General features: G+C 33.9%; 2 protein-coding genes and 1 pseudogene across 2 annotated transcripts; 1 reads left to right on the plus strand and 2 right to left on the minus strand.

The window, feature by feature from the left end:
• The first annotated feature begins 1,405 nt into the window (after window positions 1-1,405).
• LOC121224250 (uncharacterized) lies at window positions 1,406-3,113 on the plus strand. The gene has a single exon (XM_041107164.1). The coding sequence runs from the start codon at window positions 1,858-1,860 to the stop codon at window positions 2,797-2,799; it is 942 nt and encodes a 313-aa protein (XP_040963098.1). The 5' UTR covers window positions 1,406-1,857; the 3' UTR covers window positions 2,800-3,113.
• A 75-nt stretch (window positions 3,114-3,188) lies between these two features.
• LOC121224249 (manganese-dependent ADP-ribose/CDP-alcohol diphosphatase-like) lies at window positions 3,189-5,822 on the minus strand. The gene is given in 3 exon segments (XM_041107163.1): window positions 3,189-3,358; window positions 3,361-4,296; window positions 5,663-5,822. Coding segments are annotated over 3 exon segments (999 nt in total). The 5' UTR covers window positions 5,673-5,822; the 3' UTR covers window positions 3,189-3,305.
• A 1,508-nt stretch (window positions 5,823-7,330) lies between these two features.
• On the minus strand, window positions 7,331-9,863 carry LOC107946574 (manganese-dependent ADP-ribose/CDP-alcohol diphosphatase-like; annotated as a pseudogene).
• Between the last annotated feature and the right edge of the window lie 9,200 nt (window positions 9,864-19,063).

A 19,063-nucleotide genomic window follows, 5' to 3' on the forward strand; every position in this document is an offset into this window, starting at 1 on the left:
ACATTGTGGACCAAGCAAGCTTCCATTTAACCTCCAGTGGGTTTAGGGTGCTTTTCATTAGAATACCATAAGCTTCTTTGATAGTAAAATTATCATTAGTGGCCCAATTTGAAATAATAACATCAGGACCGAGTAGGGGAAGTCGAAGTTGGTGTACCTGCAATATAAGTAAGAATATCATTATTTAAAAAACATCGCATATAATCCCAATTCCAATTACCCTCCGTAGTCACTACCTCTCAAAAGGTGATAGATTTATCAATAAAAGGAGTCAGACAATAATTAATAAGATGACCCATCTCCGTTAACCATCTGTCTAGAATTTAATAAGGACAATCTTCAAAACACTTACTACTTGAAATATCCTCAGGACAGTCTTCAAAAAACTTATACTTGACTCGAAGCACCCTAACCGACAAAACTTTGTTTATTAGCAGGGACATCTCCTCCAATTTATCCGTGGACATTTTGAGAAACCAAATAATGTAGCACGTTTATTAGCTCTTCATGGCCCTAACTTTTCTTGCTTTGTACAAAAGAAAAAATATAATATTGATTGGCTAAAATTATTGGATGTAACTCTTTCTATAACTTGCAATGGAGTGATAGCTGAAATCAGAGGTTGTTCGAGATCGTGACTAGAAAGTAACTATTCACACCCGATCTTATTGCAACCGGTTATATGAAACCTATATCTGGAAAAGCTTTGGCAAACACCCCTTGAATGACCAAATCTATCTTTTGCCATAATTATGAATTTTAATCTCTTCTTTAACAAAGGATAAAGATGGTGAAACACCCACCTTGAAAAACCATATCTTTTTTAATTTTGACCTCTTCTCCTTTTTAACTAACCACTACTGTCGAAGGCAGTTTTTTTTAAGGTTATGAACAGATGCGAGAGTATATTTTCTGAAGAAAAACTTTTATTGATGTTAATTTACAAAAACTGCTGTGATTTGTTTAGGAAGAATCAACATAAATTTATTTTGTATATTTAGATTTTATTTATAGAATTATATAGGTGACATTTTTCGGATTGAAAAAATGATGATAATCTTTTTGCAATAAATAAAATATAATAATATTGTATTAAATATTAACCCTTTAATAGAGACATTATCAACATATATAAATAATCTCAATACTAAAATTTATTTTAATTTTGATTTAACACGAAATTCATCTCATTTTCAATATTATAATGATAAATATGATAGGATTTAAATAATCATATAATCTCTAAATCATGTTGATTGAATCTTAACCCGATGGGTTGGTGAAGCGCATTATTTGAGAGAAATTATGGATAAAAATAACAAATATGTTTGTCTGTGGTTAAATCAAGGATGGCAATCAAATTTATTTGTTTCATCATCCAGGTTGAAGAAAACCCAACCACTTACCCTAAATCCGTAAAACAACAAATTGGAGTGAACCCACCTAGTATTCAATAAAGTTGTCCTAAAAAAAAACAGAATAAAGTAGTAGTAAAAAGCAAACAAAGGAAACAAAACAAATAATTAAAATTAAAGATCCAGGTAAGAGAAAGTTGATCACTGGAATATATACTAATAAACAACAGGGTTTGTTCTTCACTCACTGCCATCTATTAGCCAGTTTGTAATTTTTTTTTTTTTTTAAATTTCCATTAATGCAGCCAATATCACCTCTGGCAGCTTCTGTTTCACACTCATACATCTTGTGACCAAGATCTGTCTCTCCCACTCACTTATGTTTTTTTTCCAACTCTTTGTTATTCCTCTTCTCCTTTGTTCTAATTTGGGTTCCCACTTCAACCCACCATTTCTACAAAACTTCATTGATTGAGCTTGGATCAAATTCCCTAAGGAAACCATGCAAGACACCATTGGCATTCCTGCTTGTTTTTCATCAGGTGAGAAGCCTGCTGATGATCCCACAGCCGTAACCAGGTCCGGCCAGAGTGTTTTCATGTCTGTTTTCCGAACAAAGATTGCCGACCAGTGTCGTTTAGTAACTATCACTTGGTGCAAGGACCTATTGCTCCATGGTCTCTCGGTATCAGTTGAAGGCCCCGGGGGAGAGAGTCAGTATGGGTGTAAAGTCGAGCTTAAGCCATGGTGTTTTTGGAGAAAGCAAGGATCCAAACGTTTTGTGATCGATGGTAAACCTGTTGACGTGTTTTGGGACCTCAAGGCTGCTAAATTCAATGGCGAAACCGAACCCATCTCCGAGTACTATGTTGCTGTTGTTTGCGATAAAGAAGTTGTTTTACTCGTTGGGGATCTAAAGAAAGAAGCTTATAGGAAAACTGGTTGCAGGCCTGCACTTATTGATCCCATTTTGGTTTCAAGAAAAGAGCATATATTTGGCAAGAAGAGGTTCTCAACAAGAGTTAAATTTCATGAAAAAGGTGGGTTTCATGAGGTTTCAATTGAGTGTAATAACAAAAATGTGGATTCTTTAGGTGGGGTGGTTGGTGTTGAGCCTGAAATGGAGATCAGAATTGATGGGAATTTGGCCCTTCATGTCAAGCATCTCCAATGGAAATTCAGAGGGAATGAATCCATTAATGTCAACAAAAGAAAATTACAAGTTTACTGGGATGTTCATGATTGGCTTTTTAACCCTGGTTTAAGGCATGCCTTGTTTATATTCAAGCCTGTTTCATCATCAACATCATCATCGTCCACACCATTATCATCATCATCATCATCACTGTCATCTCAAACAGGGAGCAGTGGTTCATTAGAAGGGCTTAACCATGGTGGCTCATCAGAATTTTGCTTGTTCCTTTATGCCTGGAAGATTGAATGACATCACCATCAATACCATAAGATTGTGAACCAAAATGGGGCTTCAATCTTTCGTGTTATGGGACATCAGGGTGTGTTGAAGGGATATATGACTCCATTATTGAGCAGAAAATGGAAATCACAGCTGGGATTCAAACAAGTGGCTCAGAATTGGACAAAGCAAAGCACATTGTATCACATTCATATACATGCCCCAATAATTCCCACATCTAGCTGTTTTATGAAATTCTTTCTTTTATTTGATCTGTTCTAGATAAGTGCGCAAGCTCATATATATAATGATGATAGATTTATAATAAAATCATTAAACTGCAAGGCTTATCTGTGATTATGCACTGCACATGGATACAACTTGCTTTCCCCTTTCATTGTTTGTTTACCCTCAATGACTTGAAAATCTCCACTTTGCTCTATTATTGTAAATGGATTAACTTCAGTCGATGAAAATTACAGTAATATACACTCCATCATCTTTGATGAAAGAATTGATCTTTTATAAATATTTGTCTAGAAATCGAAACTAAATTTGGTGCTTTTCATTTGATCTGTGCCAACAAGGACAACATGTTGTCATAAACGTCTATATACCCGAACGCATTGGTCCCGGGAGTACACTCTAAAGCAGCATCAAGCACTCTGTGATGAACTCCACGAGAATCAACTGAATATCCTCCTTGATGATTGTGCCCGCTGAGGCAAACCTTCACACAATCGTAACGGTGAATCAGGTCCATTACTTGGTCATAGTTCCATAAAAGCGTTGTTTTGCTTGTTGCACCTGGATCTAATGGCACATGACAACATATTATCACTTTCTGTTTCATATTTGTTGCATCCTTAAGTACATTATCCAGCCATTCCATTTGCTTATTTCCGACTGCTCCATTGAACATAACGAACCTTCTATCAACACCCTTCAGTCCCTCTGGGCTGTTTTTATCTGAATTCGGGTTTTTTTCACTCAGGATTTTCAAGGCCTCCAGTCTATTCGGATGGTCATGAGGCCATCCAATTGCACTAATATCATATCCATCCAATACAACAAATCTGTATCCCGGTGTTGGTGAAAAGTCATAGTATGCGTGAGTGCAACCATCACCATGATTCGGGATCTTCAATAAAGGAAGTAACTTATCCCGTGGGAGATTGTAAAGGCAATGATTTCCAATAATGTGATACACGGGACCATGAAAATTTTCAAACTCACTGACTACTTTCTTCACAGCATTTAGAGATTGATCTTTGGGACACTTCCCATCAACAATATCTCCGAAATTAATCACAAAGTTAAGATTCTTGTGGTCGTTCCAGTTCTTCACTGCCCTTTGCAAAACAAGAATACTATGTCTATAATACCGAGGAACACCTAGGAATGAGTGACCATCAGGGATATCCGCATACTGAACATCAGAAATAACACCAAAGGAAAATAGAGGATGCTTGCCTTGCCCGTTTGCTAAACCGTTTCCTAAGTCCATGCAGACATCACTCCTTACACCTATCATATTACCAACTCAATGATTAACTTTAAAAGGCTGAATCGAGAAAGAAATTAGTAATGAAATGGATTCCTTGGAAAACGAAAAATAAAAGTTGTCAGAAATGAATTATCACAGGATAGGTACCAAGTGAAGCAGAGAATGTCATGTAATTAACAGCTATCAGCCCATTACTGAAAAGTTAGAGCAACGTAAATAGGAAACAAAATGCATTGAACCTAAATGAAGCAGTATTGCACAATTTAGCCATCTGAGAAATTGAAATCCCATAGCATATATTCACCATTACTCCTGCCTTTTAGGTTTCTCATCATGTTGATTGTTACAGAAAGTCCGATAAACCGAAAAAAAGAAGGCTTCAACTAAAAGGCTTTTGGTCACAAATGGAGGAGAAGTTTTGGAGACAAATTAATCTACTCATTCAATAAAACTAGGCTTATGTGAGCGCATAAGTGCACAACAAAACATCAAAAATAGACAATGCCAAACGTAAGGAACTTTTAAGAAATTTACAGTTGAGAAAATTTCTAAATCGAGTCTCAAGTCCAACCTTTAGGATCCTAAATTATACAAACTGCAAACTATTTTAGAAATATAATTCGCCATCAATGACATGAAGACGTAAGAGCATTTGAAGAGACTACTCTATCCTCCTATACCACATCATGAACAATCATTCTGAACTAAGAGGATACTTACAATTTATTCCAATATCCATCCTCAACTCCAAAATACTATACCACGATTTGGGTCAGCGTTATGAGTTCGACATGAGTATAAAAATATTCTTGTACCCTTATTCAAATCTATAGGATACGGATACTTCAGGGAAAAAGATCCCAGTCTAACACATTCTCCAGCTAAGTTCTCCTTAGAGGACTGTGATGTGCACACATAATCACGAATACAATAGAGAAAATGAAAAAAATCCTAATAATTTAGTCAGTTGGTGGATTTATTGAGGGCAGATTCTCAGAGTAAATGTTAAAAGACAAAGCAACGCGATTCATCCAAAGTACTTCGACTTTCCCTTAAAAAATCGACAACCCCATAGAGTTTAAATTAAGCGTGAAAATCCCAGATCAAAACTGCAAAGAAAACCCCAGATGCGAGACAGATCGAGATAAGCTTAATAAGTTTCAACACTCAACACATTCCTCTTTCTCTCTGCTTCTTAATCATGAAACTGTTGGGTTCACAAAGGGAAATTAAGCTGTATGATATAAAAACATCCGAAGCATACATAACGGAAAACTAATCCTCAAACAAAGCTGTGATATGTAAATATATATATGTTGGTTTTCAACAGAGAAAATCAAACCATATTTATGCAAGAAAAAGTGAAAAGAGAGTGTAAAGAATAACCTGCTTCCATTGTGTTGATTTGTATGGAGAAACGAAACCTCCAAAAGATGTGGGTTGTTGCACAGATTGTGACTGAAAATGGTGAACAGAGAGGTGGCGTTGGATATTGGCGAAATCGTTCCTTCCGGGGGTCAACTTCTTTTTTTCTGCTTTGAAATAAATAATATTCCATATTTTTACGTGTTTTTTAAGAATATACTTCTAAAATTATTTTATAAAAACAATATTTTTTAGTAATGATACAATTTAATTGGAATCCGACAACTTAGCCTAACTCTTAACCAATTCTATAAATATATAGATAGCTGGATTTTTTTTTCTTTGGTTATTTTAAATTTTGAAAAAATATGTGTATGTATATTAATGTTGTCTTAATTAGACTCGTCAATCAAATTGGTTAGATCAAAATCTGGTTAAAATATATGTGAGCGGTAAAAAATATAAATTGATATAGATAAAATTGGTGCTCTAACTTGTTTGATCACAAATTCAATTCTAAAAACATTGATCTAAATTATTATTCATGTGATTGGCTGGATTGGTATCATCCATCAATCACATAGTTGTCAAATTAAAAGTCAATTTTTAAACAAAATAAGATATGCTACTATGAAAGTGCTCATGTTTTTATATAAAATTTTAAAATACACATATTATAGGATTTGAACTAATACAACACGGTTTTCAACATATCAATTTTACCATTTTAATTAAAGCTTTTTTTTTTCATGTCAACAAAAATTTTCTTTCCATGAGAATGTTTGGTAGGAAAAATGAAAAGAAAATATACTTTTCTTTCTCACCATTACTTGGTAGAGTTTAAAAGAAAGAGAAAATAAAATAAAATATTTTAAAAAAATATAATTTCAAACTAACATGCATCTCTCTTCTATTTTTTTTTCTCATCTCTTTAATTTGAAATCATTAATTTGTATGCATCACGATAAAAAATATCATCCCTCCTATTTTTTTTCTTCTCACTTTTTTTTCAACCAAGCACATTTAAAATTTATTTTCTTCCAACTTTTCCATTCTCTTCTCTATTAGCTACACTTTTCTATTTAATCAAACACACCTTAAATTATTTTATTTATTTTCTACAAATGTTAAGAGTAACTAGGAACACCTTAAATTATTTTATTTATTTTCTACAAATGTTAAGAGTAACTAGGAACTTTATCATGGGCATTTATATTTAGGACAAATTTATGTTTAAAAATAAAATATAATAGATAATGAATTCTATGCTTTAAAACTAAATAATAATAATATATGTAATATGTATGATATTAAAATAAAAAAATTTAGATTAACCTGTAAGTAAAACAAAATTTAAACACATAAATACATCAAATTAAGAATGGTAAATGAATATTATTTTTTGATCATGCTGTTATCATCGATTTTAAGTTTGTGTCGAGTTAATTTGTGCTACCATCTCAATCAATAAAATTATTAATATTAAAAATTTTATCACACGCTTATATGTGTGGAAACCATGTATGTAGAATGTATGAGTGCATTTATAAATAACACAATAAATAATAATAGGTAAGGCTTGAAAATAATAATAATAAATGTGTAATATTTACTATATAAAAATAAAATTTTATTTAAATTATGAATAAAAAAATTTAAAGGGGTAAATATACCATATTATAAAAATATTAAATACACTCCATCCATCTTTTATTAATGAATTGATGTTTTATAAATATTTGTCTAGAAATCGAAACAAAAACCGGTGCTTTTCACTCGATCTGTGCCAACAAGCGACAACATTTTGTCATAAACGTCTATATACCCGAATGCATTGGTCCCGGGAGGACACTCTGAAGCAGCATTGAGCACTCTGTGATGAACTCCACGAGAATCAAATGAATACCCTTCCTGATGATTGTGTCCGCTGAGGCAAACCTTCACACAATCATAACGCTGAATCAGGTCCATTACTTGGTCGTAGTTCCATAAAAGCATTTTTTTTGCTTGTTGCACCTGGATCTAATGGCACATGACACCATATTATCACTTTCTGTTTCATATTTGTTGCATCCTTAAGTACATTATCCAGCCATTCCATTTGCTCATTTCCGACTGCTCCGTTATGTTTAACGAACCTTCTATCAACACCCTTCAATCCCTCTGGGCTGTATTTATCTGAATTCGGGTTTTCTCACTCAGGATTTTCAAGGCCTCCAATCTATTCGGATGGTCATGAGGCCATCCAATTGCACTAATATCATATCCATCCAATACAACAAATCTGTATCCCGGTGTTGGTGAAAAGTCATAGTATGCGTGAGTGCGACCATCACCATGATTCGGGATCTTCAATAAAGGAAGTAACTTATCCCGTGGGAAACTGTAAAGACAATGATTTCCAATCATGTGATACACGGGACTATGAAAATTTTCAAACTCACTGGCTACTTTCTTCACAGCATTTAGAGATTGATCCTTGGGACACTTCCCATCAATAATATCTCCGAAATTAATCACAAAGTTAAGATTCTTGTGGTCGTTCCAGTTCTTCACTGCCCTTTGCAAAACAAGAATACTATGTCTATAATAACGAGGAACACCAAGGGATGTGTGACCGTCAGGGATATCCGCATACTGAACATCAGAAATAACTCCAAAGGAAAGTAGAGGATGCTTGCCTTGCCCGTTTGCTAAACCGTTTCCTAAGTCCATGCAGACATCACCTCTTACACCTATCATATTACCAACTCAATGATTAACTTTAAAAGGCCGAATCGAGAAAGAAATTAGTAATGAAATGGGTTCCTTGGAAAACGAAAAATAGAAGTTGTCAGAAATGAATTATCACAGGATAGGTAACAAGTGACGCAGAGAATGTCATGTAATTAACAGCTATCAGCCCATTACTGAAAAGTTAGAACAACGAAAATAGGAAACAAATGCATTGAACCTAAATGAAGCAGTATTGCACAATTTAGCCATCTGAGAAATCGAAATCTCATTGCATATATTCACCATTACTCCTGCCTTTCAGGTTTCTCATCATGCTGATCATTGCAGAAAGTCCGAAAAACCGAAAAAAAAAAAAAAGAGGCTTTAACTAAAAGGCTTTTGGTCACAAATGGAGGAGAAGTTTTGGAGACTAATTAATCTACTCATTCAATAAAACTAGGCTTATGTGAGCGCATAAGTGCACAACAAAACATCAAAAATAGACAATGCCAAACGTAAGGAACTTTTAAGAAATTTACAGTTGAGAAATTTTCTAAATCGATTCTCAAGTCCAACCTTTAGGATTCTAAATTATACGAACTGCAAACTAATTTAGAAATATGATTCGCCATCAATGACGTGAAGAATACACTTAAGAGCATTTGAAGAGACTACTCTATTCTCCTATACCACATCATGAACAAATCATTCTGAACTGAGGGATACTTACAATTTATTCCAATATCCAACCTCAACTCCAAACTACTATACCACGATTCGGGTCAGCGTTATGAGCTCGACATGAGTGTCAAAATATCTTGTACCCTTATTCAAATCTATAGGATACGGATACTTCAGGGAAAAAAAATCCCAGTCTAACATATTCTCCAGCTAACTTCCCTTAGAAGATTGTGATGTGCATGCATAATCACGAATACTATAGAGAAAATGAAAAAAAATATTAATAATTTAGTCAGCTGGTGGATGAATTGAGGGCAGATTGTCAGAGCAAATGTTAAAAGACAAAGCAACGCGATTCATCCAAAGTACTTTGACTTTCCCTTAAAAAATCGACAACCCCATTGAGTAAATTAAACGTGAAAATCCCAGATCAAAACTGCAAGGAAAACCCCAGATGCGAGACAGATCGAGATAAGTTTAATAAATGTCAACACTCAACACATTCCTCTTTCTCTCTGCTTCTTAACCATGAAACTGTTGGGTTCACAAAGGGAATTTAAGCTATATAATTTAAAAACATCCGAAGCATACATAAGCTATGATATGTAAATATACATACATGTTGGTTTTCAACAGAGAAAATTAAACCATATTTAGGCAAGAGAAAGTGAAAAGAGAGTGTATAGAATAACTTTCTTTCACTGTGTTGATCTGTATGGAGAAACGAAACCTCCAAAAGCTGTGGGTTGTTGCACAGATCGTGACTGAAAATGGTGAACAGAGAGGTGGCATTGGATATTGGCGAAAGCTTCCCTTCCGGGGTCAACTTCTTTTTTGTGCTTTGAAATAAATAATGTTGACTAGAAATAATGAAGTTAAGGTAATGAAGGTTACAATGTTTTGCGTTAAAATTCCATATTTTTACGTGTTTTTTTAAATTTTATATAAAAAATAAATTAAAATAATATTTATTGTTTTATAAAAGTAATAGTTTTTAGTAATTTTACAATTAAATTGAAACTCAATTAATGAACAATATCAACTTAGTCTAACTCTTAACTAATAGTATAAATATATAGATAACTATACCAATGTTGTCTTAAATGGACCGGTCGATCAAACTTGTTGGATTAGAAACTGGTTGAGGTATTAGTGTGATGAGTGGTAAAAACATGCTAACTCAAAAATCGGTATGTATAAGTTGAATTGGTTTTGTAACACCATTAACATGTATCCGTTGCCGGAATAGGGTTATGAAGCATCACTGATGTTTACAATTCAAATGAATATAATTTTCAAACATTTCAAATCATATCAATAATAAATTAAAAGCAATCCAAATCATACATATTGTTCCCTAAATAGGCTCTCGATACTCTAAAAAACACGTTAGAAACAAGTCGGGACTAAATAGGAAACTTAGAAAATTTTTCAACAAATAAGGAAAATTTTCTAAATTACAGGGGTCACACGGCCATGCGACCAGGCCGAGCGGCCAGGCCGTGTGGCCATTCAAAATAGGGATACACTTACCTGGATTGAATCGCAGAAATTGAGGAACTTCAGGGACTACACCTCTAATTTTTCTTTTCCCCAATTATCTATGGATTCTTGATCTATAATGTAAAATCCCTTAATGATTAGTATATATTTCATTTCAAATCCATTTTAAAATTAATACCCTTTTAATATTTGACATTACACAATTATCCTAAACTTTTATAATTTTTTCTATTTAGTCCCTTAACTCGAAATTCATCAAATTAACTAATTTTCTCAAATAAATAATTTATCCAAATATTCTAAGCCTTCAAACAGCCCCTAATAAACATCAAATTCACTATCAAACCCTAATATTTTAACATATTCACAATTTAATCCTAAAATTAAGATTTAACAAAAATCTCTTCATAAATTCATCAAATAGCATAATAAAGGCTCCAAATACCTAGTATTCATCAAAAACATTTAATATTTGTAACACCCCTAATCGGTGTCTGTCACCGAATTAGGGTTAAGAGGTATTACCGATCAAACATAACATTTAATTAACATACATAATGTCCCTTAAATAGGTCTACGATACCTATTACATGCTTTAGAAGTGGTTTGGGACTAAACCGATCACATATAAAAAATTTCGAAAAACTTAAAATTTTTCTAAGTTACAGAGTTCACACCTTTCAAGCATACCTAAATCGCCTTAAATTCATGCCATTTTTCACATAATAATAGGCAGCCTAAACAGCTCATTCTTTGCATAATTCATACCATTTTATAACCATTCATTTACCACTCATTTAATGTCCACAAACTAATTCAAAAGTATATCAATTTAACTTACTATAATCATCAATTCATCTTAGGTTCAAACATGCATTTTCTCAATATTTAAACAATCAACTTATACCTCATCTACATACCAATCTATCATCTCAATATCATACCAATTGCATAATTTGATCATCAAGACATCTAAACCAAATTGAACAAATTCAAGGGCATTACCTATCATAATAACCATGCTAAACACTTAGCCATAATACGTACACATCAATTACCATGATTCATCTCATATCATAATCCTAAACGCAACTTCATCTCATACACTATTTCCAAGCCAACTCACATGGCTAGAATTTACAATTCAAACGTACCAAAAGTTCACTAGCCTATACATGTCATATACCATATATACAAAGCTTCAAAAGTACCAACAAGATGTTTGATAGTGTGATGATGTTTCCCGATGATCCCTGAGTCCGAGCTAGCTTCAATAATCTATAAAACAATGAAAGAATGCACAAAGTAAGCTTTGGAAGCTTAGTAAGCCATAAGCAAATAAATCATCTCAATGATATATATAATTCAATTCAAATAGATTGAATTTAAATAAATCTCAAACATATATACATTCAACTAACTCATGTAAATTCATACTACCACATTAAGTACTAAACTTACCTCAATATTTCATGAACATATAAACTTCACACATACCTGAACCATTTAGCTCAAAATTCACCTTCGGTCTCGATTTGACATTGCCCGTTGAACCATTCAGAATTGTTAAGGATACTCAAAAATCATGTAAGGTTCATACAATGCCATATCCCGGACATAGTCTTACATGTTAACACATATCAATGCCACTGTCCCAGACAGGGTCTTATATGAATCATACACAATGCTAATGTCCTAGACATAGTCTTACATGTTTCCTCACTTCGATTCCAATATCCCAGACATGATCTTACACGTTTTCTCACTTCGATGCTAATGTCCCAAACATGGTCTTACATCAGAAGTCATAATTTCATGACATCGGTATCCTATACTTTTCTTAAGGTTCATTCGGGGCTTTCTACTTCATAATTAAATCAATTCATGCACGAAACCAGTCATCCAATGCTCAAATCAAATCAGCAATATATACATACATATACAGATCTGCTGAAACCATTTTTTTGAAAACAAACAAAAATTAGTTGTCGATGAAAATTGGAGTCGTCACCAATCTTTTATTGAGGTGTGATTGGACCACCTAAAAACGACTTTGGTCTACGAGTTTTAGAAAAATAGGTTCGGGAGTTAGTTACGTTCGATGAAGGATTAGCACCCTCGTAACGCCCAAAAATTGGTACCAAATTGATTAATTAATGTCTTAAAGTCGAGAGTTAAAAAAATGCGATCCTTATTTAAATATTATTATTTATTGAGACTCACCCATTTTGAAAAAGAAAACGTCACACACAATGCGTTAGGGCACGATATTTTATTTTTTCAAAAATGAGTTTGTCCAAAATACTTGTGTAATAAAATTTAAGAGAATATTCATTTATTTAAAATTTATAAGGAAATCGCGGCCCAATACATTAGGGCACAATTTCTCAAAATTCTAAATATTGAATATTTCCTTTATTTTTTTTTAGAAAAATTTTTATCTCGAGAAATCAACGCGTCACATCCAATACGTTAGGACACCACATATTGAATTCCCGATGATAAGTTTTATTTTTTTTGATTAAAGAGAAATTCCCGATTGTTAGATTTTACGAAGAAAATCAGAACCCAATACGTTAGGGCTCAATTTTCTTGAAAATCCTAAATATAGGTATTATCTCTATTTTGAAAATTTTCTATTTTTAAACTCGAGTAAAAAATGTAATGTTATATTAGATGTATGTATAAATGTCGCAATAACAAATAATAAATACAACAACGATATAGAAATAACATAAATAGCAAACAAACAAAATTATAAAACGATGACACACGAAATATCTAATAAATGAACAAAAATAAATAATAATAAAACATCCTTTAGAAAATAAATGAAAATACAAATAAAAAAAATAAAGTGTGTATATATTATGTATATTGAAATTATGAAGAAAAAACATGGATTTACATATAAATTTTGGGATTATAGAATTTAAATAAAAATATATATAATGTATTTATGAAAATAAAGAAAAAAAATATAAATATATATATATTATAAATTTTGTGTTAAAAATATAAGTAGGTAGTTAAACATTTTTTAAAATAAAATAAAACATAGATGTATGCGTACATATATATAAATATAATAATCATTAGAAAAAATAAATATATATACATGTACACATAAAATATATTAAAAATAATTAAATAATATCTACAGTATCAAAATTAATTAAATACAAAAAATATAAACATGTGTACATGAGAAAAATATTAATTAGAAACATAAATATGTGCATATATATATAAATATAAAAAATATTCATTAGAAACAATATACAAATCAATAAATAAATTATACACAAATCAACAAAATAAGAACAAGTCACAGAAAATAAAAACGCAAGAGAGAGAAATTTAAGTAAATACTCTTAAGAATTATTATTACTCCCCAACTCCTTTTACAATGAAGGGAGAAGCATCTATTTATAGTTGAGTATCCCTAAATCCAACGGTACAGATTAATTACATCAACAGCTAAGATTAAAAGGTATCTACAAATTAAATCTCTAATATTACAAAATCATATCTTCTAAGACTGCATATCATATCTAAGATTACATATCATATCTAAGATTGCATATCATATCCAAGATTACATATCATATCTAAGATTGCATATCCTTGAAGATTATGTTTTCATATGCATCAAGCTTGTAGATAGACCTTCAACCTTTTCAAGTAATGGGCCATCCCGATTGGGTCAAATGATATAATTTTGGACTTTGTTTTATTATTTTGGGGTTATTATTTTTTATGAGCTCGGGCTAAATTGGCCTATTAAAGCTGCCCCTCTTTGCTCATTATTGTGTAACGAGAACGGAGCAAAAACTTTAGAAATGACCAATTTTGCCTGGCCGTGCTAGACTTTAGCGCTCTTCTTCTTCAGGTAGCCTCATTCCTTCCTACTGCATCTTCAGAGGTATAGAAACTAGCACTTCAATCTACTTCACTGCAACTTTAGGGAGATAGGATTTGTTTATTTAGTCTGCCCCACTGCAATTTCAGGGGGATAAAATTCGCCATCTTTAGTCTTTTAAATTGCAATGTTGGGGAAACGAGATTCGCCGTCGTAGCTTCAATCTATTCCACTACACCGCCAAGAGAGTAAGATTCGTCGTTGCGGCTTTAGCTGCTCCATTGTAATGCCAAAGAGATAGGATTCGCTGCCCACAGCTTTAATCTGACCTACTTCAACTAATCCAAGCCTTAACGCTAGGGAGATAAGATTTTCCGTCGTGGCTTCAATCTTTTCCATTGCAACATCAAGGCAATAAGACCGATGTCTTCGATCTGCTTCACTGCTAGTAAAGGAAGGCAAGATCTACTATTTTCAACCTACTCCACTGCTGCTCAGGGAGACAAGGCCGGAGTTTTCGATCTGCTTCACTGCCGGTACAGGAAGGCAAGATCTGCTATCTTCAGTCTGCTCCACTGCAACCTAGGGAGGTAAGACCGGTGTCTTCGATTAGCTTCGCTGTCAGTACAGGAAGGCAAGATCTGCTATTTTCAACCTACTCCGCTGCAACCCAGGGAGGCAAGGCTGGTGTCTTTGATCTGCTTCGTTGCCGGTATAAGAAGGCAAGATCTGCTATCTTCAGTCTGCTCCACTGTAACCTAAGGAGGCAAGACTAGTGTCTTTGATCTGCTTCACTGTCAGTACAGGAAGGCAAGATCTGCTATTTTCAACCTGCTCCGCTGCAATCCAGGGAAACAAGGCTAATGTCTTTGATCTGCTTCGTTGTCGGTACAAGAAGGTAGGATCTGCTATCTTCAGTCTATTCCACTGCAACCTAGGGAGGCAAGACTGGTGTCTTTGATCTACTTCACTGTCAGTACAGGAAGGTAAGATCTACTACTTTCAACCTGCTCCGTTACAACCCAGGGAGGCAAGGCTAGTGTCTTTGATCTGCTTCGTTGCCAGTACAAGAAGGCAAGATCTACTATCTTCAATCTGCTCCACTACAACCTAGGGAGGCAAGACTGGTGTCTTTGATCTACTTCACTGTCAGTACAGGAAGGTAAGATCTGCTACTTTCAACCTGCTTCGCTACAACCCAGGGAGGCAAGGCTGGTGTCTTTGATCTGCTTCACTGCCGGTACAGTAAGGCAAGATCTGCTATCTTCACTGATATGTTCTATGGGGAACATGATCTGTATAATGCATTTTATGAACCTAATTATGCCTAGAGATTAGGATGTCATGATCAGAATGAATAATGCTCCTAACTAGACGTGTATGAATGATGTTTGCATGAATGCAAAGTGTTTTTTTTTTAATGACCATTTTTAATGCTTAGGTTTTCATTGTTCGTTGTTCATTAAGGTTTTAACATCGACACGTTAGAACGCCATTTTATTCGACCAGTATTTCTAAAGAAATACCCAAATATTGCCCCCACTGTAATCCTCCAGATTTAATCCACTGGGATATAAAATTCGTATCATTTTCTCCCACTGTAACCCAATGGTAGAAATATATGGCTTTTCCTCAATTCTTTCCTATCACAATTCAAGGATACAAGATCTAAATCTCTATGGTCCCTTACACCATTCCCAAGGTACCATGCGCAAATGAATAATTTCTTTTCTAAAGGGAACTTCTTCTATCCCTTGAAGCTTTGTCAACAATCAAGATTTCTTGTCATCTCGTTCAATCAACATTTTTGACAACAAAATCCAAAGAGTAAGTCTCAATTTAGACTCTTCCTTATCAGATTTCCAACCTTTAAACTTAGTGCGTTCTAAACAATAATCTTGTTTCAGGTTCCTGTATTATTTAGAAACTTATAGAGTAATATGCAAAACTTCCCTTGTGAAAGTTTTATTAGTCCATTAATCATTATTCTAATGCAACATGCTTGTAAAAAAGGTAATAAAAATAGATAAGAATAAGTTGATTCTGAGCATAGCTCGAAAGGAATAAATTATCAAAAAAAGTAAAGAATGATAACAAAGAAATTGATCGGGAATGTGTATCTTAGAAAAGAACGAAGTATTCCAAGAACAACAAATTCAATAGTATGAAAATTAGGTGCCCCAGATATCGCAGCTTGAACTTCTTTGTACAAACTTTCTAAAAACCCTTCTGAGTTTGACATGTGTTTGAGAGATCTACAATACTCTTTCGATGCCTCAAGATGTTGCCTACTCTTTCCTGTTGATTCAAGTATAACTAGATCACCACATGCCCCAATCTAATCACCTCATGCCCCATTTTGATCAATATTTGAGCCGCCCTTTTCGGGTTTTCAACTCAAATCCCCTTTAGTCTCAAGGCGCCCTTTGCGAGTTTTCACATTGGCCTCTCTATTTTCTTTCTTCTTTTCTCTCCATTTTTTTTACTTTTTTTTATATTTTGAAATATTTTTGATTGAATCTAAACTCATAGGATTAGGCATGTCCTTGTTATCCTTTTTTATCAAAATCGATACTTTTCCAAATAAGGCATTCTATATAAAGTCCTTCCCAGCTTGGGATGAAGTTCTTTTTGTATGGGAATGATCTTCTTCAATACCAGGTCCCTCTCAAGGAATTCTCTAGGATGGACCTTTTTTGTGAACTTGCATCATTTGCTTTTGACGCATTTGACCATGATGGACAACTTTGAACATTCCTCTTCAATCGGAATTGGATTCAAAAACTCAGAAAGAATTTTGTCTTCAATAGGCAAAACCGCGATAGGACCAAGAGAAAGGCATTGCCCCGGCAGAGTTTTTTTTGTGCCATCTTTTTTTTTGGGCAATATGACATTAACCGTGAACAGACTGCAAACTTTTGATATTATGCTGTTGTTCAAATTTAGTACATTATCAGATATGATCCTTTGGGCGTTCCATACTGACATATGATTTTTCACGAATTTGCTAACTGTCGACTTTGTGACATTGGCATATGAAGCAGTTTCCATTCATTTAGTAAAGTAACTGACGATCACAAAAATGAATCAATTATCGTCAGACTCTTTTGGCGAGATCGACCAAATGACCTTCATGGCCCATATAAAGAGAAGTCATGTATCCCAATGATTCCTTGTAGGGTAAGATCCATTTCTCGACTTGTTTTACCTTCCTTAACAAGTCCGAAAATAGGCTACAATCTATGTCATCTTCAAAGTCATGAAATCCCTCTAAACACATGCCTCACTCAAAAGGAAATTCTAAGCCTGTAGCAGCGTCACTCATGTTATTGATATATGGAGACCCAATATAAAAGAATATACAAAAGGATGTATTTATGAATAACTATTTGTACAATATAATTATGAATGAAAGAATGATGTGGAAGAAAATCCAAAAGAATGAAAGAATAATTATTTCAAAAAGAATGAAAAAATATTGGCTCAAAAATGAATACAAAGATGTATTTTATTAGAATAATGACGTTCAGACATGAGCCTATTTCACAAAGGAATTTCTATCATTTTTAGGCTAAAAACAACAAAAATATTCTGAACATTACTCTAAATAAACTCTAAAAATCATAGGGATTTCTTCCGCAGTTCAATTACTTAGAACACTCCCAGATTTATAAGAGCGGATATCTAACAAGGTCCCCCTTTCATTTGTGTCTCCCTATATGTCATTGATGTGAATACTTCCCAACATCTCCTCATATATTGCATTCACCCCATTGTCAATCATGATTGGGTAGCGAATTTTCTGCATTAAATGAGCCATCCAACTTGACAATACCCATGTTGATGAATTTTTCAACTAGCTTTTTGAAGGTAATGCAATTCTCTATTGAGTGTCCCATAATTCCCGCATGATAATCGCATTATGCACTTGCATTGTACCATTTGAGATACAAAGGCTGTGGAGGCTTCACATGTAAAGGAGAAACAACATGCGCATCAAATAAGCTTTGATACAGCTCCTTGTACGACATTGGAATTGGCGTGAACTGGAGTTTTTCAGTACCTTACTTCACACATGATTCTTGTCTTGATGAACCCTGCTGATTAGCAATCGATTTGCTGTACGTATTCACGTGGTTCACCTCTTTTTCTTTTTCTTTTGAGGCTTGCCTTCTATTATTTCCTCCAGCATCAATCTTTCTGCTCCTTATGGCGCTTTCAATCATTTCACCATTCATGATTATGTCAGAAAATCTTTTTGTGGCACACCCTAACATATGTGTGATGAACGGAGCTTTCAATGTATTTATGAATAGCATTGTCATTTCCCTTTTCAGGAGCGGTGGCTGAACTTGGACGGCGACCTCCATCCACCTCTATGCGTATTGCCTAAAACTTTCACCGGGCTTCTTTTCCATGTTTTGTAGAGTGATTCTATCAGGTACCATGTCAGTTACATGATTGTACTGCTTTATGAATGCCTGTGCTAAATCTCTCCATGAATTAATCTTGGTACGACTCAATTGATTGTACCACTTGGACGCTGCCCCTGTGAGGCTATCCTGGAAACAATGTATCAGCAACTAGTCATTACTAACATACCTAGTCATCCGCCTACAAAACATAGTAATATGGGCTTCGGGACTACTAGTTCCATTATA

Source organism: Gossypium hirsutum, chromosome D12 (assembly GCF_007990345.1).
Source record: "Gossypium hirsutum isolate 1008001.06 chromosome D12, Gossypium_hirsutum_v2.1, whole genome shotgun sequence".
Taxonomy (NCBI): domain Eukaryota; kingdom Viridiplantae; phylum Streptophyta; class Magnoliopsida; order Malvales; family Malvaceae; genus Gossypium; species Gossypium hirsutum.